Source organism: Aspergillus piperis, assembly GCF_003184755.1.
Source record: "Aspergillus piperis CBS 112811 unplaced genomic scaffold BO85scaffold_15, whole genome shotgun sequence".
NCBI lineage: Eukaryota > Fungi > Ascomycota > Eurotiomycetes > Eurotiales > Aspergillaceae > Aspergillus > Aspergillus piperis.
Window position 1 is genome coordinate 61,402 of NW_020291605.1, and position 25,474 is coordinate 86,875.

Below are 25,474 nucleotides of genomic sequence, written 5' to 3' on the forward strand. Positions count from 1 at the left end.
TCCACAAATGACACTCGCCTATGCGGCTCCAATTCTGTGTAACCATCGAGGATGTCGTGCCTCGGCCGAGCGAGAGATGGCAGTCGTGTTGCCGATAAAACCAATCAAGACGGACTCTGACGGTATTTCCGCAAGTGGGGAAAAGATGCTTATCTCCACGTGACAATAGCGCAGGGGCCCATTATCCCAACTAGTGGAAGTCTAGTTAGTGAGTCCTTTAGTGAGCAGTTATTACTTATTCGCCCTTCTGCCTCTGACAATCGGTGACTGTTACCTCGCTTCGTCCTCCCCTCCTTCTTCTCCACCTTCTCGACTTTTGTGTCGACTCCCTGGCCCCCTTGGTAATGGAGATTGCCCTTCTCTAGAGTCATTCCCCCACCATGTCTCCAGAAAGGATTCCTTCCGAGACCTCCCCGTTGCTGGGTCCCCAAAGCAATGTCTCTACCACGGGGGCTATTCCCAACATTGGCCGTCAGGATGTTGAGTCCGGCGAGCAGACTCTTCCGCTCCAGGAGGACCAGGCCAAGGATGCTTCCGAGGCGGGGAAGGGCCTAAGGTATATCATTCCGGCTATCTCTTTGGGAGTATGTGATTCCCCATCTATTTGCGCATATGAGATTTCTCGGTAATACTAATGCCGCCCAGGTATTCCTCTCCGCAGCCGACCAGACCATCATTATGGCCAGTTATGGGCAGATTGGCAGTGACCTGGAGGCCCTCAACCTGACCAGTTGGATCGCCACCTCCTACTTTCTGACTTTGACCTCGTTCCAGCCGCTCTACGGCAAATTAAGCGATATCTTTGGTCGCAAAGCATGTCTCTTATTCGCATATGCCATCTTCGGCATCGGTTGCTTGTTCTGCGGTCTTGCGCAGAACATCGATCAGCTCATCGCTGCACGCGTAGGTTGATCTGTTGTATTTTCACCTCGAGACAGTAATTGACGATGGCCAGGTTTTCCAAGGTATTGGTGGCGGCGGTATGACCACCGTCGTGAGTATCCTGATGAGTGACATTGTTCCTCTCCGGGACCGGGGTGTTTGGCAGGGCGTGATCAATATCATCTATGCGACGGGCTCCGGCATAGGTGCCCCTCTAGGTACGCTCGATCAATGGCAACGATTGGAACTCTCTAACCGATTATGCAGGTGGTATCTTATCCGACTTTATCGGCTGGCGATGGTATGTTCCTTCAACCACTCTCATTGCGCATTCTCCTCTAACCTAACCCAGGGCCTTCATCGCTCAAGTCCCCCTGTGCATTCTCGCCTTCATCGCCGTGACTGTCATGCTCGACCTCCCCGCCCAGGAAGACAGCCACTGGAAGACGAAACTGCGCCGCATCGACTTTCCCGGCGCCATCGTCCTTGTCGGCGCAGTCTTCGGCTTCCTCCTCGGTCTGGACCGTGGCAGCAACGTCTCCTGGACAATGCCGATTACCATCGTTTCTCTTAGCGTCTCCACAGCTCTCTTCGCTCTCTTCATTGTTATAGAGGTCTTCTACGCCGCCGAACCATTCGCCCCCGGCCACATCATTTTCAACCGGACCTTCTTCGCCGCATACGCTTGTAACTTCTTCAGTTTTGGCGGCTGGCTCGCCGCCCTATTCTACATCCCTCTCTTCTTCCAAGCCGTCGACGGCGTCTCCGCCACCGTTGCCGGACTTCGACTTCTCCCTAGCATCATCTCCGGCGTCAGTGGCTCCCTCTTCGCCGGCTACATCATGAAATGGACGGGCAAATTCTACTGGCTCACCATTGCCGCCTACACAGGCCTCACTATAGGCCTTACCACCATCTTCATGGCCTCTGGTGCGGTCACCGAGAACACCACCGTCCTAGTACTAGGCATGGTCGCTTGCGCCTTTGGAAACGGTATCGGTGTAACTTCTACCTTAATCAGTCTCAGTAAGCCTCTTCCCCACTTCACTCTCCATAAGTTCCACAGCCCGACTCACTAACCTCACCCCAATAGTCTCCAACTCCACACCCGAAGATCAAGCCGTCGTGACAGCCTGCTCCTACCTCTTCCGCTCCCTCGGCTCCGTCATCGGCCTCTCCCTCTCCTCCACAGTCGTTCAGCAACTCCTCCGCGAACGCCTGCACTTTGCCCTCCGCGACAGCAAAGACATTGATAAGATCGTCGACGGCGTCCGTCAAAGTCTCGACTTCATTAAGACGCTGGATCCGACTACCGGGAGGATCGTTCGTAGCTGTTATGGCTGGGCCACGAATAAGGGCTTCGCATTTTTGGTTGCGGTTGTGTTTTGTGCGTTGATTAGCAGTTTCTTTATCAGAGAGAAGAAGTTGTCGCGGTAGGATATACATATATTTTGGGGTTGGACTCTGGCTGTTGGTGGTAAGGGGACTTGGGTAGATGATGATGGGTTTGCGGGGATGCTTACTTGCATAGATGAGGGGGGGCCTATACACTTGCATAGTGGCTGTATATGCCACTGTCGGATGGTTTGAAAAGATGCTAGAGGTGGTACTATATATATGATGACTCAGATGGCATTATCTGGTCCGGTGATGAAAGGGTTGGGTCAACTTGTTATCCAGCGGATACAAAAATGGATTCGGGAAAAGGAAGCATTAGATCGTCTAATACTAGACTGATGATGGATATTTTTTTTGTTGTACATATGCATGCATTCCCGGGTGTATCTATTGCTTTATTTTGGACCAAAATTAATTCATCAGATGCATGTTAGTGCAGCCCTTGCTACAACCAATATTGACCGAGGCAGCAGGCAACCCAGGATACAAGTGCCAGGCGTAGCATATGTGTCAGCAATTATGAGATACCCAAGTTCCCTCGATGAAATTAAGTGAAGTAATTAGCACCATGATCACGAGCTGCATTTTCATACAGAAGAGTAGTCAACGTTGGGAAAAGAAAAAGAGAAGAAGTGGTGTTGGTGTCAGGTACAGAAGAAGGCGGTGATGGGACTTTGAATATTTTAGCCTTGGATGGCTCCAGCTCCGCCAACTTTCCCCGGAACCCCAAACTGTCAGCCTCTCCAAGTCACACTGTCGCGGTTTGAGAGACAACAGCACCTGCAGCTCCGAGAGTTCCACCGGCGACTCCCAGGGAAATCTCACAAGCATGATCCTATCGGCCTAACCGTCACATTCCTTTGTCGCCCGCCATGTCGGACACACGCCCACGGCTGGCGCTGTCACGATATCGTCCCATTCTCTACCTGCTCTCTGGGGTAGCCGCCGCCTACGCGATCGTCTACATCCACAACTACATTTCCTCCTCTCCGCCGTCGCCTTCCCGAACTTCCCTCCGACGCCGCAGAGCCGTCCGTCGCCGGCGACGGAGAAGCGAAGCCAGCAACGCCAGTGACCATCCCGTTGACGACACCCCGTCGACGCGGGCTATCGCGCACCTGGAACAACTGGAACGCCAGAATGGAGTCTACGGAACATTTCGCATCGAGACGGAGGATGGAAGGCGCGTGGAAAGTGGCCTCCTCCCGTCTCTTCTCGCAACCCGGGACCAGCTCATGGAGGAAGTGGGGGTGCCCCAAGCTCATGCGGAGCGGATGCGCGAGATGATGGAAGACACATTTCTGGAATCTTTTCTGGCACTGGACTTTCCGCCCACACATTTCATACAAGAAGGCTGTCCGGAATGGGAATACTTGATGGTAGAGCTCCAGCGGCGAGGGATCTCGCAGGCCGGAATCGAGAGGGCTTTGATGCGATTCAATGCAGACAATAACTACGGGGAGGAGTTACGGCGGCGAAGACAGAACGGCGAGAGGGTCACTTTGTCGACATCGACCTTCCCTGAAGAGTCACCGCCGGCGCCGAATATGGATGGTGGGGAGACGGTGGTGGATGATCAGAGTGTGTTTTCATGGAGGGACGGGAATAACGATGCCTCGCCAACGAGAGAAGGACAGAATCTGCTCAACTTGTTGTACCATATCGCTGAGGACCAGGCCAGACGTGATGGGTATATCCATCGTGGTGTGACGTGCAATAGCTGCGGAGCCATGCCCATTCAGGGTATTCGGTACAGATGCGCGAACTGCATCGACTACGATCTGTGTGAAACATGTGAAGCCATGGGAGTACACATCAAGACTCACCTGTTCTACAAGGTCCGGATACCTGCACCATTCCTGGGCAATCCCCGACAGTCTCAGCCGGTCTGGTACCCTGGGAAGCCTACCATGCTGCCGCGCAGCTTATCTCGGTCTTTGGCCAAGCGCCTCATGAAGGAGACGAGCTTCGAGAATACCGAGTTGGATGCGCTTTGGGACCAGTTCCGCTGCTTGGCCAACCATGAGTGGGAAGAAGATCCGAACAAGCTCCACATGGCCATTGATAGGAAGACATTTGATCGGTGTTTCGTGCCGAACACATCCATCCGCCCACCGCCGCCTAGCCTGATCTACGACCGCATGTTTGCCTTCTATGATACCAACGGCGATGGTCTGATTGGATTCGAGGAGTTCTTGAAAGGAATTGCCAGTCTCAACAACAAGAGCAATGACGAGCGACTACGGCGCGTATTCCGTGGCTATGACATTGATGGCGACGGCTACATCGAGCGGAAGGACTTCCTACGGGTTTTCCGGGCCTACTATGCGCTTAGTAGAGAGCTGACTCGAGACATGGTGGCAGGTATGGAGGACGACTTTCTCGAAGGCGGTGCTCGGGATGTTGTTCTGGGAAGTCAGCCGATCAGCTCGGCCTTTCCTGGCAGCATTCCCTCCGGGGAAGTCTCGAGGACCGGGGAGGGTAAGCGTCTGAATCAGGATGGCGACATGGAGCTCGTGGACAACGAAGGGATCGTACGAGCAGACCGCGCGGACACAGCAGACCGACACTCGGTTGTGGGAGACGCTGCGGTGCGAAGCCAATACGGCAGCGTGCGACCCATGTTCCCAACTGCGGCTCGCCTGGCGACTCCGTCCGGATCTGGCGTGGCTCATACTTCAGGAAGCAACACCAGAAGAGAAGTCAACGGTGACGATGGTAGTAACATCCCTGACGATGTCTCCAACTCTTCCGGTGCCAGTGACAGGTGGCCTCCGCCGGAGCATGTTCGAGACTACGATATTGTGAACGCGCTTGGATATCATGTGCCTTTAAACGATATCACTGATCCAGTCGATCGAGCCCGTGTTGGTACCGCGGTCTACAACAGAATGTGTGCTCAGGACCGACTCCGGGTTAACATGGCTCGCAGCACGGGCATCCACAACCGCTGGCAGCGCAGACGGTTCTATACTGATGAGGAAGACGGCGCAACTGTTCCGCCCGGCTATCGCAGCGACATGGACGTCGATGGCCTGAGCGAGGATGAGGACGAAGATGATGTCGACGAGCCCCAACCCGAGTCCCACCCTCCATCTCCCCGCTCTCGCTCCTCCTCCAAAGTACGGTTCCAAGACGATCTCACCGACGACTACGACGTGCGCTCCAACCCGTCAACCTCATCTCGCAGCATCCTGGTGGGTGAACGGTGGGGCGGGTTTGAGATTCCAGAGGTCGAAAGAGATGTCGGCAAAGAGATCCTGTATCAAGTCACCCAGCAAGGGTTCAACGAGCTGCTCGACCTCTTATTCAAGCCGAAAGAGGACCTCCTTATGGAGGCCTTCCGGACCCGGGCCGAGCGTAAGATGTGGGCGCGCGAAATCGAACAAGTCGAGCAGGCGGAATCCGGTACACAACTCGTACCGGAGCAAACCAACAACGAGCCGGACGAGCATCCGGAGTCGTCGATGGTCAATCCATTCCGTGACCATTCCCTGGACGAACTGCTCAGCCGGGCAGGCTACTCCGTCCGCAGTCCACCTCTCGAGCCCGTCCAGGACGGTCCAGTTCTTCCCCCTCCCACCCCAGACCTGGGTGTACCCAACGACGACGTTGTCTATCTCGGCGTTCCTGAAGTCGAAGAAGAAGGCGACGACGAAGAAGAGGCCATGAACCCGCGATCCAGCCACGACTTCCTCCGCACCCTAGGAACAGAACACACCCCCATGTCCCCCTCCTCTCACGCGTCCACCTTCGAAGAAGACGACGACGACGACGACGACGCAATAGTCAACGATGACGAAGGATCATCCCGACCCCCATCCACCGCATCCTACTACGATCCCACCCTCCCACACCACCGACCCAACGAACCCGACGAGCCCTACCACAACCACCACGACGACTCCGACCTCATTCTCTCCAGCAGCACCAACAGTCCCGCCTTCCCACCCCAACAAAGCCATCCCCTCCCCGCCGAACTCCGTCTCGAACCCACCGCCACAACCTCCTTCCCAGCCCCCACCTCCCCCTCCATCTCCTCCCCCGAAGCCGAAGCCACAGCTCCCAAACTCTCCCCCTCCCCTATCCACCCCCTACCCCTCTCATCATCGTCCTCTGCCCCTCCTCTCCCTAGACAGGCCAGTCCGCCACGGCCCCCATCCAAGGCTCGCATCGCCCATCTCGCTTACCTAGAGAAGGTCGAGCGCGAAGCCAAGGAACGCGGCGGCAGTGGCGCAAAGCTTAATTTCTCGGAGTTTGCGCAGCGGATGGCGATGGATCGCGGTCGTGCGTTGGCGTTTGTCGCGAGTTGGATTGAGATGGCTAGTTTTTAGGTGTTTGTTTTCTTTTTCTTCTGTGGATGTGAGTAGTAATGGGTGGGTTTGTATTATAGGTTTGTTGTGTGTGAGAGCATGATAGTATGGAAATAGTAGATTCCATGACTTGATCGAGAGTAATCATACTACCTGTCCTTTCTTTTCATCCATTATTGCTATTTTACGTAATAGGTTGTTAGGACAATACAATCAAGCAAAGATACACGTCACGTTCAAAGAAGGCATCATCATATAGCCGATATAACCCATTTCATGCATACTATATCTATTACACAACACACAAAAACACCTATACAGAAAAAAAAGAAACAGCGAGCGAAACAACCCTAATCCCAATACTTAATCAACCCATCCAACCCACCCGTAACAACCTTACTAGTTTCCTGCGGATGCCAATCGAGACAAGTAGTCGCGCCACCTTCCTTCCCACCAGCCAGGATCTTATGGTACATTTTACCCGTCTTCCAATCCCAGAAGCAGACATAGCCGCCACTATCACCGGATGCGATGAACTGTCCGTCAGGGGAGATCTTAATATCAATGGCGTAGCCGGCGTTGTTGTGGCCGCGGAAACTCTTCTTCCGGTTCTGGCGGAATTTGTCTGTGGCGCCGTACACGACGATCTGGTTGTCGCCGGACTGGAAGGCGACGTATTTGCCGTTGGGGTGGGGGGTGGCGCGGGTGAGGGCGAACATGTATGGTTCGGCGATGAATTTGATGGGGACGGGAATGCCGTATTCCCAGGCGCGGAGGGATTTGTCGTCGGAGGTGGAGATGAAACGGCGGTTGTCGTCGACGAAGGTGATGGTGTTGATGGCTGCCAGATGGTGGTCGTATTCTTGGACCAGTTCGCCGGAGCGGGTGTCGAATTGCACGATCTTCTTGTCGGACATACCGGCCAGGAATTCGTGGGAGTGTTCGGCGCCTGGGTTGAAGCGGATGACGTGGGGGGTTTTGCCGGTGCTGAAGCGGCCGAGACATTTTCCGTATTCGGTGTCCCAGAGCTTGATTTGGCGGTCGTAGGAGGCTGTGAGGAAGGTGGTGCCGCTGGGGTGGAAGTCGGTGTCTGTAATGGCCTTGGAATGGCCGGAGAAAGTGCGTAGCAGTTCGCGTGAGTGGTAGGCGTCCCAGATCTTGGCTTTGCCGTCGGCGGCGGAGGAGAGGAGGAGGTGGCCGGAGCGGGGGAAGAAGCGGAGGGAGGTGATGGCCTTGGTGTGCGATTTCCAGGTATGGATGAGTTTCTTGGGGATGAAGTTCTTGACGCTGCCGGGGTCTTTGCGGAGGTCGATGTCCAGATCTTGAGGAATGTGCATGTACGTGCGGCCCAGGTAGTCGAACTGCTCTGCGCCGTGGAATTCGGTGGATTCGACCTTGGTCGTGTCGTCTTGGTAGTCGGTGGCTTCTTTGCTCATGGCGGGCATGGCTGACGGGGCCAGATCTTCCTCTTCATCGACCTCGACGTACTCCTCGTCGCTGGCGAGTTCGCGATCCTCGTCAGCGGCCTCCTCTTCGTAAAACTCCTCGCGTTGGTATTTCGCCCATGGGCCGAGGTAGGCACCTTCACCTTCAACGATGCTGGGGTCACCCTTTTTTTGCCGCTTCGCGCGCAGCGCTGCAGAGGCCTCCTTGGAGGGCTTCATCTGGATGACATCGCGACCACCAAATTGGGCTGCGTTATCAAGATTGCCGACAAACTGGCCCGGGAGACCGGGGTTGCGCGTGTAGCCTAGACTTTGGAAGGTGCGGTGTTGCGCGGCGAAGGTCGCCTCACTGATGGCCGCTTCCTCGGCGAATCCGGTCGGGACATTCTTGCGCTTGAGGCCGTTTGCCGGTCCGGCAGGCTTGAAGGGGTTGACGGGGCCTTGAGACGGCCGGGAGAGATCATCGTAAGTAGCGTTGTAGGTGAGCGCGGTGGATGAGGTGTTAGCGAGCATCATCTGCATATGCGCTTGATCCTGTAGGTTTGTTAGATACACGAGACATTCCGAATTGGGTAATCAGGGGGGATTCATTGCATAGCAGCGATCTCAAGAGAAACTGGGGGACCAAACCTCTGTGTTCACTTCTGGCGCCGCGACAATCGTGGTCGCTGAGGGCACCGTAGGTTGGGTTTGAGAGGGCTTCGCCGAGTCATCGTCGCTAGACTCGTAGCCGGCGCCGAGTAATGATGCCATGATTGCTGCGATGGCTGTGATTCAGGGAAAAATGAACAAATTGAACTTCCCCGATGCGGCGAGAAATGAAGGGGAAGCAAGCTTGGTTTCTACGATCGGCAGAAGTCCCACGCCCGACTTTTACGGAAGGCGGAAACACCGCCCGCGCAAGATTCTCCGGCGGACAACCAACCCTATTTACTATCTAAACAGCTGTTCTTCTACAAGGAATCAAAATATCGTACGCGCACATTGTCACACCGCTGAGGTATATACAGCACCATTATTGAAGACATTAACAGGAAATTAGCAACATCAGAAACCCAAGGAAAGTACACTAAGCAAACAAGAACAACTCAAGCAGCCTCTCCGGCGTGCTGCTCCCAGGCGATCGGATTACCTCATCTATCGCCCATCTCTCTTCCGCAAACCTAAAAAAACATCAAGATCTTGAGACCTCACGCGTTCGCTGTCATCAATGATATGCTTTCATAGTCACGTCATATACAAGGTCTCTTCTGCTGCACGCGCCGGCACACCGACGACAGTGTCAAGCAGCCGGGACGAGAGGCGCAAGTTGCGTCGGGATACAGCAGCGAGACCGATACTCGCAGAACCATGCTCCGTCCAATCTTCCCTAGCCAAAGGAGAAGTCAAGACAATCGCACTACATGACACTTCAGCCCGGGCGGCCGTTGCGCAGTGCGTGTTCCGTCTTGCCACGAAGTCAGTGAGACTCGTCGCGGATCAGGGCGACGATCATGCTGTAGAGGTAGAAGAAGAACATCAAAAGGTGGAAGCCCAGCTTGATGAAAGATTCCTGCAATGTGTGTCAGCGGTCGGTCCGCCTTGAATAGCGGGATTGAAATGATGCAGTCTAACCTTCTTGTGCACGTTCAGCTTGCGGAAGATCTCGGTCGCATCCAGGAGGTGCTGGTTCTCGTAGATCCTGTAGAAAGGGCGCTTGTGTTAGTTGGGCTACACCATGGCGGAGCCGGAAGGACAGCATTACTTCTTAGCGTTGAACGCCAACAGAGGCAGGTTCAGGACGATGGCGACCCAGTAGCCATTGATGATGAACAGGAAGGTCAGGAAGGCGTGAACGGCGGCCTCGGGCACAATGTAGGCGTTGAGGCGGTTGCAGAGGTCAATGGGGTTGATGTAGTCACTGCGGGAGCGAACCGGGATGGTTAGCTGGTTGGGTTCCATCACGCTGTCGCAATCCATGGCGAGCTCTCATGCGGCTCACAAGAGCTCGTCCACGCACACGACAAATACCGGCGAGACAAGAGTGAGGATAAAGACAAGGACATACCATTCCAGATCGCTGTACATAATAGTAAAGAAGACCTGCAGGAACAGGTTGACGGCGTTAATCAACACCGCCAGCAGATAGAGCCAGGCTTCACCGGACATGGTGGGCAAGATGGAAAAGAGATGCTCGAAAGACTCGAAAAGGGTGCTAACAAGAAGACAAGGGGGAGGAGGGGAGCGGAGAGGTAGCCGTGCTCGGGGGCAGGGAGATAGAACAGGAGGAAACAGAGACGAAGGGGTGGAAGGTGAGAACTGAAGACGAAGGAAGTTGGACTTGATTGTGGATTCGAACCGATGGGGGAAAGCCGCGATTGGAGCTGGCAGGCGGTGAGGCTCTTCCGGGGGAGTGACCCGCGATCTGCTGTCAAGTCCGTGGAGTTGGTTACTGGTGACTTTTACTTCCAATCTCGACTCATTATTACGACTTACGACTCTCTGTCTGACACTGAAAATCAGGGCCATAACCCCAGTGTGCGCGAGAAAAGCAATTATGGCCATGACCGCGGACTATGCGCCTGTTGATTCTCAGCCGCTATCGGATACTAGTAATCGCGGCATCGGCCACTATTGCCAATCACCACCACTGCAGTATCGATTACGAAAGCTTTGGCTGCAGAGCTTAGCAAGCGTATGATATCATTAATGCAAAGGACTACCAGAATACGACGGCTCAACGATTCAATGAAAAGTATGTCAAATGTCGGTATGGGCACACACAGCATAGCATAGTATTTCTGCCATCACAAACACATGTCGATGACGTGGGGAAACACGTGCTTCCATCCGCATCTGGCGGCTTCTACTGGCCAGCCCGCAAGTCCGCGTTATAGCTTCACCATCACCAAGTATATGCAGTAGAAGCACCTTCAATAATTGACCTTTATTTACATAGATATAACCCATCATTAGCTAGCTAACGGTGCAATGGAGATCCGTGGCAAGAACAGGACTAAAAAGCAGAAAGAGGAAGAAGACGTCGTATCAGAATGCTCATCACGGAGTCAATACCAGTACACAAAAACAACCATAGCCCGTGGGCTGCATAATAAAACAAGATCAAGTGTGTCGGCATAGATAATTGCCAACACCTTTATCAGACTATCACCGCTTCTCAACTAGCAGAATATGCATCGCGCCATATGCGATTACGATGAATGCACCCGAGATGACGGCCAGTCCGATGACATCGGTCCACAGAGCTTGAGTATCAAATCCAAAAGCGCTCAGAATGGATGCACCGGGAACTTCAATGTCCAGGCCGTATTTGTGATCAATCAAGGTCAGATACGTTACTTCATTGACGATCAGAGCCTCGAAGCCGTAGTGGAAGATGGAAAGCTATCGAGAGTCAGTAACGTGCACAAAGATTTTAACAATAGAGCGACCAAAGATTCGTGGATACTCACAGTTTGCAGCCACAAAGCAGACTTGGGGATGGCGTCGTGGTTGAGCAGGAGACCAGCGAAGAGCAGACTGAACAGCATCACCAAGCTCCCAATCAAATTGGCCACGCCTCCATCCCGGAAGATGATACCGATGAACAAGCAAATATTGGCGGCCGCCAGATTGAAGAGAACAAGTACCAAGATGAAACGGAAGAATTCACCCCAAGCCGGGATCAAGCCAGTCATGGGATACACAATGATACCCATGATAATAGGAGGGAGGAGGCGAAGGGGCACAATGTCAAACACCACCTTGGCCGCAAAGTAGGTAATCGGGTGGTAGTAGCCATTAGCTCGCTCGCGTACAAACAGAAGCCGCTCCCCGGAGAATACCGTTAGACTGGTAAGCGTGCTAAATCCAAACAATGCGAGAATAAAGAAGAAAAGACCCAACCGATTCTGGAAGCCCTTGATGTCGTCGGTCAAACCGTAGAAGAGGTAACCGCACAGAACAGCGAGCAGGATAGAAATGGCATAATGCGTGAGCATCAACATAGGATTCCGATACAGGTTACGCCAGGTTCGTTGTGACAGGATCAGGAACTGTCGCAAGAGGCCAATGCGAGCATATGTCTTGCCGGTTCCAGAAGGAGCAGACATCAGCTCGGGGTTGGTATACCCGTTCGCCACGCGTGCATGCTGTATGGCCGCTACGATCTCATCATGCACGGAGCGTGCGATGTCCGATGCCGCATAATTCGCAACCAAAATGTCAAGGTCTGTCTGTCCGGGGGCCGCTGGGGGTAGCTGATCAGGGTCATCGATGATTTGAGATGGAGCGGTTCCCGTTTGACGAGAAAGACGCAGCCATTGCTGATTGTCCTCGGCGGCATCATCCAAAGGCTCGTCTTCTTCATCGGTTTTCGGAGTAGGGGGAGCTTCGGGGTCCTTCTTGCGCGAGTAGAGCTGTCTGTCCTGTTTCTGTTTGAGGGAGACGCGCCGCTTACTCTTCGGTCGTCGGTTCGCATCGAAAGTACTGCTGCTATCCTCGAAGCTCGCGTTGGATGCACTAGCCACAGATTTGACGGCTCGCAGGCTGCTTGACGCCGTCTTAGGGGGATCGACCCGCACATCCAGTAAGGGGGAGCTAATCTCGTCGCTGTGAGAGCGGGTCACGCTAGCGTGCATCGTGAGGTCGACAAGATAGTCAGCGATGTTGAAGCCTGGTGGGCAAGAGTAACCTGAATGGTCGAAGTATCTTTGGCAAGTGGAGAATGGTCCGGAATAGACGGTCTTTCCTTTAGCTAGGAGAATCAGTCGGTCAAACAAAGCAACAATGTTGGAGCGCGGTTGGTGAATAGTGAAGATGACAGTGCGATTATATGTTTTTGCCAAGGTCACCAAGCACTCAATCACATTGAATGCGTTGTATGCGTCCTATGCAGCTAGTCAGAAAAGCACAGTGTTAGATGGGCTGATGCATCTTACCAATCCACTTGTAGGCTCATCCAAGAAAAGAATACTCGGGCTGGTAACCAACTCGCATGCGATGCCAACACGGCGCTTCTCACCACCCGAGATGCCCCGACCTCTGCCTTCTTCAGATCCGATCAATTGGTCCTTGATATGGGATATCCCAAGTTGCCTTTCGACTTCAAACACTCGCTGCTCCTTCGCAGCCCTGCTCATGTCTCGTGGCAACCGGAGCAAAGCACTTGTCAAGATAGTCTCGTGCACAGTCAGGGTGGGGAGCATAGTATCTTCCTGATCGACAAAACCAATCATACTCTTGAAGTCATGGTCGCTGATCTTCTCCCCATTGACATAGAAATCGCCACGGACAGTACCCCGCTTGTTCTTCCGAGCAAGGATGTCAAGGAAGGTCGTCTTTCCTGCACCCGAGGCGCCCATGATTGCTGTGATCTGACCAGGCTGAGAAGAACCCTGAATGCCACTTAGAATTTCCTTTCCGTTCAAATAGTACGAGACACTGTCCCAATACAAGGCCGCTGGTTTGTGTTCTGCCAGGAGCTTGGCCGCTTCGTCGTCCTCGTCGTCCGAAAGGGGCAGCTGAATGCGACCAAAGTATGACCTGCGTGAAAGATACCATACAGACAGAATGACAGCAACGACGAAGAGGGCACATCCCGCGATGACGCCGGCGATAAGAGGGGTGTTGATCTGTTTGACCGGGCGCGTGTAGCCAGGAACATCTGTCCGATACAGACACTCGCCGGCATTGCAATTCAGAGTAATACTCTTGTCGCCAAAAACAGCTTTAATCAATTCGTCCATAGCTGGCTCCTGGAACGTGCTACCATCTTCCGGACTGCCACCCTCAGTGGAGATCGAGGAGAACGTAGCAGGTCCCGCGATTGACTCTCGGAGAAAGTCGCCGATATCGATAGATCCTTCCTCGCCACAAAGCATGCGTCCTGGGATACACTCGCAGTTGATGTTTTCGCATGTGTAGTGGGTTTTGTTCTGACTATGAGTAGTCTCCAAGCCCCATTGGCACTTATCCAATCCACAATAGAACGATTCTACTCGGCCCACCCAGAACTGAAAGTTGCAAGTCTGGTCTTCGGCCTCGCAAGAGAACGTCACCTGTGGCTTGCGCTCCTTGAGCTGATCAAGGATCTTGCGATTGGTCACATCACACATCTGAAAGTTCTCTTTGACCGTAACACCCTGTTTGTAGCAAACACCCCCTTCACCTTCTGGCATCATCGCATTGCATGCATCATCCGTTTGGCACACGTTGCAGTTAATGCCGTCCCAGCCATCTTCGCACGAGCACTGGTCGCCCTGGCGGGGGGACCTCTGATGGCCATCGGCCAGCGACCCACACAGAGGCTGCGCGCAGTCATCGCCACCAAACCCTGGTGGACAGACACATTTCCCAGTGAACTTATCGCAATCAGCAAACTGGGCGCATTGGAACGCGTCTAGTTGGCAGTTGAAGCACGGCGGGCAACCGTCTGGACGATCGTCGAGTGCGGAGAAGAGCGGAGATACGAGGGCGGCCTCGGAGTAGTTGCTCCGTGCTGCGACCGTCGAGGCCGAGAGTGAGAGGGAGAGGGCGAGGGATAGCTGGAGTGACGATGGCAGCCGCATGCTGGCTCCAAAGTGCGAGAGCTGCCTTCGCACTTGAGTTAGCAGGTAGCTGGCAAGCTGATGGGCTGTCGGACCGAGAGACCGGGTGCGGAGTAAGCAGCGACGACAATGAACGCCTGAGAATCACGATAAAGGATAGCACATCTGGATACAATCTAAAGGACTGTAAGGCTTCCCTGACAGGTTCAGGAAAACAGAATATCCACCAACGTGAATGCACCGACAGAAACCACAACCAAAGAGCCACGAAAGGAGCGGTAAAGGTGGGTGGGAAGAGGAGAGGCTGGATGGGGAAACCGGTTGAGGCGATGACGAGGGCGGAGAAGCGCTAATCTGTGGCCTGACAGCCTGGGGCACCCACCCAATGATAGCCCGGCGCGATGTGGTATTATCGGGTACCTACCGCGACCTAAGTTGCTTCAGAGTAACTACGGCGTATATTGGTCTACTGTGGATCATGCTGTCACCTACAGGGCGCGGTGGATATCAGTAGGATGGCCTCGAATATATTCCGATGGTTCATTTTGACGGCAAGCGTAAATTAACCGGTCATTCGCTGGATTTGCCTGGCTTCATCCACTTTCTCCTCCGTTTCACCCAATCGGGAAACGCCATATTCAATTATCACGTGACTCGGTACCTGAATTCCATGAGATATAAATCAGAAGCTTTCCGACTCATTGAGTCATTATTGAGAAAGGATCGTGTTGTTATTAGAAGTAAACGAGTGTCTGTCTTCAAAAAGCCTTCGCGATGGTTCACATCAAAGAGTTCGCCGTGGAACAAGTATGACCCCTCCCCAACCGGACAACCCCGCATATTTAGAGTAGATGAAGCTAACCGTGCTACTCTGTACAAGTGGATGGACAAATACGAAACCACAGCCAAATACAATGTGGCAGAAACATGCTGTGCGTCAATCTCATTTAATGATCTCCGGGAGCTGTCGGAGGACAAGTCCGACCCGTTGGACTTGAGCATTAAGCTCACTTACGGAGCTATTCGTGGGTCGGAACGACTCCGGGGAAACCTGGCAAGGCTGTACTCGGATCAAACACCGTTGCCATCGGACAATGTCTTGATCACTGCTGGCGCCATCCAAGCCAATTTTCTCCTGCTCTATACTCTGGTTGGGCCCGGCGACCATGTGATCTGCCATTACCCCACATACCAGCAGCTCTACTCAGTCCCGGAATCGCTCGGGGCTGAGGTGAGTCTGTGGAAGGCGAAAGAGGCAGACAACTGGAGGCTGGATATCAATGAACTAGAAAGCCTTATCCGTCCGAATACCAAAATGATTATCCTCAAGTTAGTAAACCCCTCGAATCCCACTGACCGGCTTCCCTGATCAAGATTCTTCGCCTTACAGTAACCCTCAAAATCCTACCGGAGCGGTGATACCCCAGGAGACATTGAAGGAAATCGTTGAAATCGCCCGAAGCTCCTCCATCATTGTCCATGCCGATGAGGTTTACCGCCCGCTGTATCACTCTGTCGAGGAAGGCCAAGCCCCGCCATCGCTCCTGTCTCTAGGATACGAGCATACCGTAGTAACTGGCTCCATGTCCAAGGCATATAGCTTGGCAGGACTCCGTGTTGGATGGATTGCATCTCGCGACCGCTCAGTCATTGAGGCCTGCGCCAGCGCCAGGGACTACACGACCATTTCCGTCGGCCAGCTGGATGATGCTATTGCCAGTTACGCGTTAGCCCCCGCGTGTGAGCCCAACCTCCTTAAGCGGAACCTTGACTTGGCCCGCCGGAATTTGGCAATCTTGGAGAAATTCATCGAGTCTCATCGGTGGGCATGTGACTGGGTTAAGCCGCGAGCAGGTACAACGGCATTTGTGCGTTTTAACAACCGAGGCCATCCAGTGGACGATGTAGCCTTCTGTGAACAGCTGCAGGCCAAGATTGGGGTGATGTTTGTCCCTGGAAGCTCATGTTTTGGGGAAGGAGAGGATTATGAGGGATATGTTCGGATTGGGTACGTGTGTGAAACGGAGGTGTTGGAACAAGCCATGGAGGCGTTGCGATCATTCATGGACGGGGAATATAGGAACGTGCCGGTGAGGAGCCGGAGTTAGAGATCTGCTGCGTAAGTTAGAAAATGAATTTAATAGTCAGCCAAGCCAAACCTGCATGTAGCATGCATTGACCAAGAAAGGTGAAATCAGGTACAACCCGTGCATCAGCCCGTGCATCAACCCGAACATCAAAGTTACTTAATAAGTCCGGCCATAGTTATTGCTTTTAATGTAGTAGCGATGGATGGAATTAGCCCCAACGAAGGCTTATTTTCGGTTATTCCCACACTTTTCACGGACCCATTGGCCGGTTCAGCCACCAGCCAACTTGGCGAGTCTCCACCTGATCAACTGGTTTCTTGTTGGACCATTGAATTACAATAGTTCCAGGTTAGTGGAGACCGTGACCAGCTTCATTGTGTGCACAACCCATCATAGCGCTTGTTCCGTCCAGCCGAGGTAACTCTGTTCACCCGCTCCTCTCCACGTAAGGACATACTTACTAGTACTTAAAGGTGAATTGAATGACAAGGATCTCGTTGGCTCAGCCTCATGGCTGTCAACTAAAAGCTCCATCGATGCCAACTCGCGCTCCAACAGTTTCTTCGTTCCTCTGCTAGTATTTAATACCCCGCGCGCATCCTCATTTCCGGCTCATTTGCTCGTCTCCGTGCTTCCCTTCCTTTTCCCTTTCCTTCCGGTGACCACCAACGGGCAGACCATACTATCAGTGTGCCGCTTCTTCCGAACCATTCAACGTGACTAGTCAAAATAACTCCCAAAATGTCTGCGATACCTGGTCTGTGAGCTCCCTACCCAATTATATATGAAGTATAGCTTGAATTCCGGTACTGACTAGATGATCTACCAGATCTCCCCGTCCCTCTCCCGATCGCTGGTTCGGCGCTGGTAGCCACGCTCGCATATCTAAATGCCAAATTCTCTCTATTCCAAGACAAGCATTCAATCTCGTCCATGCTCAGTATAGCTAGTAACTCCAAGTCCTCTGAGCGAACCGATCGGGTCAATTTCTTCTATGTTCTGGAGCAGCATGCCCGCGATCCGAAAACCAAGGATCGGCCGTTCATCGTCTACAATGGACAGAGCTGGACATATCACGAAACGTACGTGCTGGCGCTGCGCTATGGCACCTGGTTCAAGCAGGTTCACGGAGTCAAGTCACGGGAAGTCGTCGCCATGGATTTCATGAACTCCTCGACGTTCGTCTTTATCTGGATGGGTCTCTGGAGTATTGGCGCTGCGCCCGCCTTTATCAATTACAATCTGACAGGGCAGCCTTTGACACATTCGGTTCGGGCCTCAAGCGCACGACTGCTGCTCGTTGAGGAGGAACTTCGCCAGAAATTCACGTCCGAACAACTAGAGCTGTTTGCTTCTCCTGACTTCCGAGATGGAGGGGATTCAGTCAATCTGGTCTTCTTCACCCCAGAAGTCGAGGCTCAGATCCTCGGAATGGAGCCTACGCGGGAGGACGACACAGCTCGGAGCGGCACTCAGCTGCGCGACATGGCCACGCTGATCTACACGAGTGGAACTACCGGCCTACCCAAGCCTGCGATTCTTCCTTGGAGGAAGGTCTGGGCTGGTGCTGTAATGACCAATACTTGGCTGAAGATGACCAAGGATGACCGGATGTTCACGGTAGGCTTCTTTGATACCCCTGTACTGTCTCTCAACAATACTAATCTCATCATAGTGCATGCCTCTTTATCACTCATCCGCAGCCATCCTCGGTCTCATGCCGTGTTTGTGGACAGGATCGGCCTTGATCATCGGTCGCAAGTTCTCTGCTCGCAGCTTCATGCGGGAAGCCGGGGAGAATGATGCAACTATCGTGCAATACGTGGGTGAAACCATGAGATACCTCTTGGCAGTGCCGCCCGCCATCGATCCCGTCACCGGGGAAAACCTAGACAAGAAGCATAAGATTCGCCTGGCTCTGGGCAACGGTCTGCGTCCAGACATTTGGAACCGGGTGAAGGAACGGTTCAATATCCCTACGATTGCCGAATTCTACGCCTCTACCGAAGGCCCAGGCGGCTTGTTCAACATCTCCTCCAACGACTTTACTGCGGGTGCAATTGGCCGTAGCGGCTTTCTCACCAGCATGATCATCGGTCGTAGTGTCGCTATTGTCGAAGTTGATCAAGAAACCCAACAACCCTGGCGCGACCCCAAGTCCGGTTTCTGCAAGAAGGTCCCGCGGGGCGATCCGGGCGAGTTGCTATATGCACTCAACCCGCAGGATCCCGGAGAGAACTTCGTCGGTTATTACAAGAACAACAAAGCCACGGACGGCAAGATACTCCGCGATGTGTTTCGCAAAGGCGACGCCTACTACCGATCTGGAGACTTGATCCGATGGGACAAAGACGGTCGGTGGTACTTCTCCGACCGTCTAGGTGACACCTTCCGATGGAAGAGCGAAAACGTGTCCACCAGCGAGGTGGCCGAGGTGCTGGGCGTGCATCCAGACGTACACGAAGCCAACGTCTACGGAGTGGCGTTGCCAAACCATGACGGTCGTGCTGGCTGCGCCGCCATTGTTCTTCAGCAACAGACACGCTCTGAGGACCAGACTGTAGTTCTCCCTCCATCTGAAGAGAGTCTAAACAGCCTCGCCGCACATGTGGTGAAGAATCTTCCGCGGTTTGCTGCTCCACAATTTCTCCGAATCGCGGCTGAGATGCAGGCTACGGGAAATAACAAGCAGCAGAAACATACTCTCCGGACACAAGGAGTGGATCCTGCGCTGGTTCCGGCGAGTGACCGGATGTATTGGCTCCAGGGGAACCAGTATGTGCCGTTTGAGGCGAAGGATTGGGACCGACTACAGGCTGGGCAGGCCAAGCTGTGAGCTGGTCCAGTCAGTAGTTTCTGGATACTAGATAAGTGTCGATATCTATAACGCTGTATCTTGTTAGTAGACGAGTGTCATCTTGTTTAAATTCATGTGCTGTAGTTGTTGTGAATACTACATCAATGATTTTCATGGTACATACTAAGCGTGTGTGAAATGTGAAACTCGAATAGAGTTCTGCGCATACTAGCATTATATTAATATGATCTAGTGAGTAATACCAGATATCCTCTGAAAAGCAGCGTTGAAAGGTACCATACAAAGCTCCTGATCAATTATTTTCCAAAACAGGGACATGTAGATAGTGTAGTGGGCCATTAGTCAATCAATCGCTGAGATGATCCCATTGGCGCTATATGATAGATAACCCTTACAGTGTGTCTCGATCCCGAGGACGAGGAAATGAAATGAAAACAGACAAATTCGATCATTCTAAGTCATCAAAACAATACATCAATCACATATAATACCGGAAAGTCCTTCGTAGATAGTTAGTCAACATAATTCAAATACACTTTCTTCCACCTTATCCTTGAACGATTTCAAAAGCTTCGCGGCCGCCATTTGCCCATTCTTCTCAGCCAATTCCACAGCACGCCGATATTGCCGTTCACCATAATTGCCTACCAGCGATGCTCCTTCGTCAAGAAGTAGCCGAAGCATGTCAATTCGACCGTGCTCTGCCGCTCCCTCCAAGGCTGTTCTGCCATAATTTTCTGCAGGAGCAGCATTAACGTCTGCGTCTAGGTCGATGAGCTTGCGAGCAATTCCTAGGTAGCCTTGAATGGCGGCAATCTGTAAAGCGGTGGCTCCGCCATCCTCTGATGGTGCACTGTTGACATTGGCTCCGTGGTCAAGAAGGAGGTTGATCAGGTCCATGTTTCCGTTGTTCACCGCATGTTGTAGCGCCGTGCGTCCACCCGCGCCCTTCCCTAAGTAGTCAATATTGGTTTGCGGGTTTTTAACTAACCGTTGAGCTATGGACACCAGCTGGTTCTTAACTGCAGCCTGTAGAGGAGTGAGAATCTCACACCATTCTGGTATTTCCTCACCATTCTCGTTCACCCAGTCGTAGTAGTAAATCTTGATCTCTTGATTCATGTCCACCACCTGCTCCAGAATATCATCTATTAGCCCAGTGTGTTGACAGACAACTGCCACTGTCAATGCACGGCCGATAATCTGACTGTCCCAGACCCTATATTGGAGAAGAATCTGAAGAGTTGACCTGTCATCCTGTTGTGCCGCTAATTCAAGGACTGATTGCGGGTCCTCGAGTGCGAAGTCGGCATCCTCTTCGTTGTACCATCCCTGGCGAAATTCTTGCGGTGTCCCCGTTGGTTCGATACCTGCATCGAGTATGAGTTTTATAGCTTCTTTTTCACCCGTTACAATCGCATATCCGATCGCGGTGGGTGCTCTTCCAACGAAACCGGCCAAAAGGTGGCTCAGCAGATCAATGTCACCAACATGCACCGCTGCAGCAAGGTCACAGTCGGTCACTCTGGCGCCACGTGCCATGATGATCTCCACGAAGGAAAGGGATCCTGCTTTAATTGCGGCTTGCAACGGAGTTTCTGAATGCTCAGACATATCAAGCATAGTGGGATGTCCGTCGACATTAAGACGATAAGCAAGTAGCCAGTGCGCCAATCCAGGCTTTCCAGTAGAGATTGCACGGGTCAGAACTCTCCCTCCACATACTTCGAGGATGTCTTCGAGTACACCCCTTTCTTGTAGATACATTGCGAGTTCCAGGTTTCCGATTCCTCGGAGCTTTGGCCCAATTAGTGTAGCACCGGCGGACTCCAGCATGTGAATGAGCATTAAATCTCCCTTTTCAATAGCTGCTGCAAGCACTGTTCCAGGCGCATCACCGTAGACTTCATTCAATGGTGCACCTGCTTGGACTAGCATATCAACAATGTCGTTATAACCGTTCTGGATGGCAAGGAAGAGAGCTGAAGAGTTCTGCTGTTTATTCGAATAGAGCATGTGTGTCTGAGCGCCACACTCTATCAGAAATCTGCTCATCTTCATGTCTTTCTGCTTGAGAGCACGTTCAAGGAGTGATAGTCCCCAACCCTCAGATGCAGATTGAATGCCAAAACCCGCGTTAAGTAATAGTTGGGCTATTTCTGTATCTTTAGCCTCAACGGCGAGGGTAAGAGGTGAAACATAAGGAAACCCAACTAGTCTGGGATCAACGTTGACACCGGACTGGAGCATTGCCTGAATAACCGCCAAATTCTTTCTTCGGACTGCAAAGCCCAAGACTGTAGTCTTTTTTAAGCCTTTGTCAAACTTAATATAACAGAGTGCATTTATATCTGCCCCTCTTGAGAGAAGGAGGTTGACCGTCGAAAGATTGCCACACGCCACTGCCCACACCAAAGGATTAAGACCATCCCCATCGTATGGTACATTCACGTCGGTGACTCGATCTAGTATTTCAATGAAAAGATTCATATCGCTGATCTCTGCGGCAGTTGCGAGACAAGATGGCGTGATAATTGCATTATGAGACAGGAATAGCCTGACTGTCTCAGAATTCTTGCATCGGAGTGCATACTCAAGCGGGAGACAGTCGTTGTACGATAAGTTGATATCGGCCCCGTGAGACAGAAGAAGTTCGACTATCTCAATTCCAAGGCTCGCCATCTGAGCAGCAAATTGTAAGCATGTAAGAGGCCCATCGTGAGATGTGTCGACCCGACTATCCGGGTCCATTCCAGCTTCCAACATCATTTTCACAGTGTCCAGATCTAAGAGTCGCAGCGCACTGGCAAACAATTTCTCTGCTATGGCCTCTGCGGTGGGCTCTCGAGTTGATAACAAGATCTCAATGTGCTTCATATTCTTCCAGCCAGATGCATGGAATAATTCCATCACATTCCGGTCATGAGCAGCCATAGTGCTTTTGTATTTGCCAGTTGGACAGTGGGAGACGAAATTATTAGACAACAAGAATAGTTCCAAGTTAAGACTCTCAGTTGTCGTTCGTGGAGTGTTGCACAACCTTGTGGCGAGGGTACGATGCTGGCCATCGAACTCTTCCGGCATTAGAATACTAAGTCCCGTCACTATACGGGAAAGGCTATTGATATTTGGTGGATGAGACAGCGTCTTCCAAGGGATTATCGAACCTAGTCTTTGCATCAAGACTCGGTTGATGTTGTTTGTCAAAGCACCAGGGGATTGTGGCGATGTCACAGAGAGGACGGACGGTAGCGACGACGGATCTATACAACCGTTCAGGTCAGTTTTGCAGAAGAGGGGGGAATAGCCCCAGGAACATACTATCGTCTCGTCGAGGCTCGAGCAGCTTGGAAAATTGCAACCATGGAAGGGAGTGTTTCCAAATGAGCCGCATACCCGGCGTTGCAGGAGTGCAGACAACAATTCCTTCTGGAGTTCTGGGAGAAGGAGCTAAGACTCTATTAGCTGCCTGGGATTCGTGTGAGCAGGATGATATGGGAACACGCTGAACAGACCATTTGGAAGGTTATCCACCGTCGAAACAAAGGTTGTATTGTATCGAGACTTTTTCAGCTTGCTGGGGGGATATTGAACCCCGTCGACATACACTTCGCTCTCTTTCTGGTGTTCCCTCTTTCTCTTGTCGATTCGGCGCCCGATGAACTTGCCCTCCGCTGAGGTCAGAGAATGATTTTTTCGCAGGTTCCATCGCTTGAAGTATTTTTCGTACTGTGACTTTCTATTTTGATATGGGATTCTCTGTATCTGTAGGTGCAGTAGGGTAAGATTGTACTGACCTTTCATCGAACCCGTACTTAGTTCGCATATACTCCCTGACTTCGCTTGATTTCTGGCCTTCATGGATATAGAGACGCTCCAGCTCGGGCCGGTAGGACTCCCAGATGGCGTCAGCCATGTTTGTATGTTGTGGACTTGTGCCTGAGAGGTAGAAGGAAAAGCGTTCTTTCCGGTGGGAGTCAGCCTGGTACTTATAGGGGAGTGAATGGCGAGGTGCACATCAGCCTAGTCCACCAAATAGGGACCAAGTACACTTAGAACCACTAGAGCAGTAAGCCTGACGAATCAAGGCGTGGGCGGGATGGTACATACCCTGCCAGTTTCCTTCCATCTATTGGCGGTTTCCAAAATCTCGATGCACCTTCTTTAGCCCTGCCAGGGGGCTGCACGAATAAAAAATCGACGCTGGTGGAGCGCAGCCATGTTTAGCGTCTTGCCTGATTATTGCCCTCTGGGATTGGTCTCGTCCAAAATCTTGGGATGATAAACCGTGTGCCGTCACTAAGATCCCGGATGATCGAATGCATCAACAAGTGCCAGCCTAAGCCCATCTATACAGAAACACACAGCACGAAGGCCCCTTTCTAGCATATAAAAGGGCACCTTCTCTAATGACCTCTGGCCAAATCCAAACACCAAAGCACTCATTGAAACCTGAATCATCTCTTTCACCATTACCATTGCCCATCCGAGTTCATCATGGAGTGGCCGACCAGTTCATTCCCAGGGCCCCAAGAGGATACTACTAGTACTGCTGCTGGTACTCATCTAGATCGCCTCCCCATCGGTCAATTCCTCTTTCCCCAGTCATCAGCCGCTCCAGTGTCCCAGCCCGACTCCTCCATCTTTGCAAATCACTCCTATGGGGCCTTTGCCTCGATTGCTGGTCCGCCCCGTAGTATTGAACCTCCAGTTTGGACAGTCAATCCGACGGGTGGTCTTTCAAGTGACAGAAACATTCCACCACAAGGCGGTGTGGCGCAGACTGCTCAAGCGCCTTTTGCCTATGATGAGATCCCTGCCGAGTCACTTGATTTGTTGTATGGTTCCACTCGTATTACTGGTGGTCAGCCCCTGCGACTACCAGGAGACTGGACGGATACCAATGCAGCCACGAACCCAACCTGGGTTGCCCCCAATAGCGCCATGAACCACCGGCCACACCCAGCTCCGGGAAGGTATGCGGCCCGCTTCATCTACTACTATCAACATGGCATATTTAACGGTACAATATCTATGCAGTAGAATCCCTCGTGCCCCATCTAATGCTCATAGCCCACCAATCTTTGAGTGCAAATGGCGAGGCTGTTCCAGCTCTACACGGTTCAGCACTGAAGGGGACCTTGTCCGCCATCTTAAATCAATCCATATCTCCCCAGATGCGTATTCCTGTTTAGTTTGTGGCCAATCTTTTGGTAGGAAGGATCACCTCCGAGACCACCAGAGGCGCCGTCATCGTTGCTTGGTCTGAGACTCTCTGTTTATTATTCGTGTTTCATGTTGGTATTTCGGTATTTCCTGTAATCTTTCTCTTCTTATTGCTTCTTCTTCTTCTTCTTCTTTTTTTTTTTTTTTTCTTCAAATATAGTCACTTCGTACTATTTAGATATGTCTGTTCGGGGCCTTATCAGCTGCTTTCTCATTTGATGTTTTCCTTCTAGATATATATCCATTTCGAAGAGAACGATATAGTAAAAAGAAATCGATTTTGTATCATCGTCGCAATTTTGATAAACGGTATTGAAAGAATTCACAGGTCATCGGTTTACACTATTTTGTACCAACTATTATGGGGAAAGTCGAAGAAACAAAAAGTGGGGTACCCATGTCAACATACCCGTTCGGCGAGCATTCAGCGTGACACTAGGCAATCGTATTGGCAGTCTCCTCTTGGCAAGAATTATCGGACAGCCGCGTTGGACACCTATCAAGTGGTTTGGGTAGTAAATTTTACGGAAAATCTAATTATCCCTACGCAACCAATACATGAATATAAGCGGCATAGACATTACGTTCATATATTTGTGGATTTTCAAATGACTACTACCGTGGGTCATTGATTCCCTCTTTCTAACTGTTGTCGCCATCGGGGAAAATAACTACTGCTTACTATCTTCGGATCCCGATATATATATCTTTCAAGCATCACTGGCCTATATTTTCTTTCAATACTTTGTCGAGTGGGACTTCTGAGAAAATGTGT

At 52.0% G+C, this 25,474-nt stretch overlaps 8 protein-coding genes across 8 annotated transcripts; 4 read left to right on the forward strand and 4 right to left on the reverse strand.

Moving 5' to 3' along the window:
- Nucleotides 1-380: 380 nt before the first annotated feature.
- On the forward strand, nt 381-2,319 carry BO85DRAFT_376420 (putative MFS multidrug transporter; the record flags this gene model as incomplete). The annotated part of the gene is made up of 6 exons (XM_025656224.1): nt 381-584; nt 646-903; nt 956-1,100; nt 1,150-1,183; nt 1,235-1,908; nt 1,976-2,319. The coding sequence occupies 6 exons, from the start codon at nt 381-383 to the stop codon at nt 2,317-2,319; spliced, it is 1,659 nt and encodes a 552-aa protein (XP_025513373.1).
- A 644-nt stretch (nt 2,320-2,963) lies between these two features.
- BO85DRAFT_451237 (EF hand domain protein) lies at nt 2,964-6,836 on the forward strand. The gene has a single exon (XM_025660545.1). It carries the CDS (start codon nt 3,153-3,155, stop codon nt 6,612-6,614), a length of 3,462 nt encoding a protein of 1,153 aa, XP_025513374.1. The 5' UTR covers nt 2,964-3,152; the 3' UTR covers nt 6,615-6,836.
- Nucleotides 6,757-8,862, reverse strand: BO85DRAFT_451238 (WD40 repeat domain-containing protein). Its single transcript, XM_025660546.1, has 2 exons — nt 8,669-8,862; nt 6,757-8,572 (listed from the first exon to the last, which is right to left on the reverse strand). Exons 1-2 carry the CDS (start codon nt 8,789-8,791, stop codon nt 6,944-6,946), a joined length of 1,752 nt encoding a protein of 583 aa, XP_025513375.1. The 5' UTR covers nt 8,792-8,862; the 3' UTR covers nt 6,757-6,943.
- A 146-nt stretch (nt 8,863-9,008) lies between these two features.
- BO85DRAFT_401375 (cornichon family protein) lies at nt 9,009-10,496 on the reverse strand. The gene is made up of 4 exons (XM_025657154.1): nt 10,086-10,496; nt 9,783-9,938; nt 9,653-9,719; nt 9,009-9,590 (listed from the first exon to the last, which is right to left on the reverse strand). Exons 1-4 carry the CDS (start codon nt 10,184-10,186, stop codon nt 9,498-9,500), a joined length of 417 nt encoding a protein of 138 aa, XP_025513376.1. The 5' UTR covers nt 10,187-10,496; the 3' UTR covers nt 9,009-9,497.
- Nucleotides 10,497-11,185: 689 nt separating this feature from the next.
- BO85DRAFT_461101 (putative ATP-dependent permease ADP1) lies at nt 11,186-14,586 on the reverse strand (the record flags this gene model as incomplete). The annotated part of the gene is made up of 3 exons (XM_025661763.1): nt 11,186-11,422; nt 11,491-12,906; nt 12,958-14,586. The coding sequence occupies 3 exons, from the start codon at nt 14,584-14,586 to the stop codon at nt 11,186-11,188; spliced, it is 3,282 nt and encodes a 1,093-aa protein (XP_025513377.1).
- Nucleotides 14,587-15,236: 650 nt separating this feature from the next.
- On the forward strand, nt 15,237-19,685 carry BO85DRAFT_401379 (putative long-chain fatty acid transporter). The gene is made up of 5 exons (XM_025657155.1): nt 15,237-15,372; nt 15,446-15,894; nt 15,956-16,668; nt 17,485-18,275; nt 18,331-19,685. The coding sequence occupies exons 1-5, from the start codon at nt 15,340-15,342 to the stop codon at nt 19,489-19,491; spliced, it is 3,147 nt and encodes a 1,048-aa protein (XP_025513378.1). The 5' UTR covers nt 15,237-15,339; the 3' UTR covers nt 19,492-19,685.
- A 212-nt stretch (nt 19,686-19,897) lies between these two features.
- On the reverse strand, nt 19,898-23,394 carry BO85DRAFT_451245 (ankyrin). Its single transcript, XM_025660547.1, has 4 exons — nt 23,271-23,394; nt 22,989-23,212; nt 22,795-22,923; nt 19,898-22,736 (listed from the first exon to the last, which is right to left on the reverse strand). The coding sequence occupies exons 1-4, from the start codon at nt 23,387-23,389 to the stop codon at nt 19,990-19,992; spliced, it is 3,219 nt and encodes a 1,072-aa protein (XP_025513379.1). The 5' UTR covers nt 23,390-23,394; the 3' UTR covers nt 19,898-19,989.
- A 576-nt stretch (nt 23,395-23,970) lies between these two features.
- On the forward strand, nt 23,971-24,830 carry BO85DRAFT_401386 (C2H2-type zinc finger protein; the record flags this gene model as incomplete). The annotated part of the gene is made up of 2 exons (XM_025657156.1): nt 23,971-24,449; nt 24,514-24,830. 2 exons carry the CDS (start codon nt 23,971-23,973, stop codon nt 24,740-24,742), a joined length of 708 nt encoding a protein of 235 aa, XP_025513380.1. The 3' UTR covers nt 24,743-24,830.
- Nucleotides 24,831-25,474: the final 644 nt, after the last annotated feature.

Coding starts and splice junctions, on each gene's coding strand:
- BO85DRAFT_451237 (XM_025660545.1), top strand. CDS start 3,153: ATGTCGGACACACGCCCACGGCTGGCGCTGTCACGATATCGTCCCATT.
- BO85DRAFT_451238 (XM_025660546.1), bottom strand. CDS start 8,791: ATGGCATCATTACTCGGCGCCGGCTACGAGTCTAGCGACGATGACTCG. Junction 8,573..8,668: donor CGCCAGAAGTGAACACAGAG/GTTTGGTCCCCC, acceptor ACAAACCTACAG/GATCAAGCGCATATGCAGAT.
- BO85DRAFT_401375 (XM_025657154.1), bottom strand. CDS start 10,186: ATGTCCGGTGAAGCCTGGCTCTATCTGCTGGCGGTGTTGATTAACGCC. Junction 9,720..9,782: donor TTGGCGTTCAACGCTAAGAA/GTAATGCTGTCC, acceptor CCCTTTCTACAG/GATCTACGAGAACCAGCACC. Junction 9,591..9,652: donor AGCTGAACGTGCACAAGAAG/GTTAGACTGCAT, acceptor CACACATTGCAG/GAATCTTTCATCAAGCTGGG.
- BO85DRAFT_401379 (XM_025657155.1), top strand. CDS start 15,340: ATGGTTCACATCAAAGAGTTCGCCGTGGAACAA. Junction 15,895..15,955: donor ACCAAAATGATTATCCTCAA/GTTAGTAAACCC, acceptor TTCGCCTTACAG/TAACCCTCAAAATCCTACCG. Junction 18,276..18,330: donor AGGATGACCGGATGTTCACG/GTAGGCTTCTTT, acceptor ATCTCATCATAG/TGCATGCCTCTTTATCACTC.
- BO85DRAFT_451245 (XM_025660547.1), bottom strand. CDS start 23,389: ATGGCTGACGCCATCTGGGAGTCCTACCGGCCCGAGCTGGAGCGTCTC. Junction 23,213..23,270: donor AAGTACGGGTTCGATGAAAG/GTCAGTACAATC, acceptor ATATCAAAATAG/AAAGTCACAGTACGAAAAAT. Junction 22,737..22,794: donor CGAGCCTCGACGAGACGATA/GTATGTTCCTGG, acceptor ACGGTTGTATAG/ATCCGTCGTCGCTACCGTCC.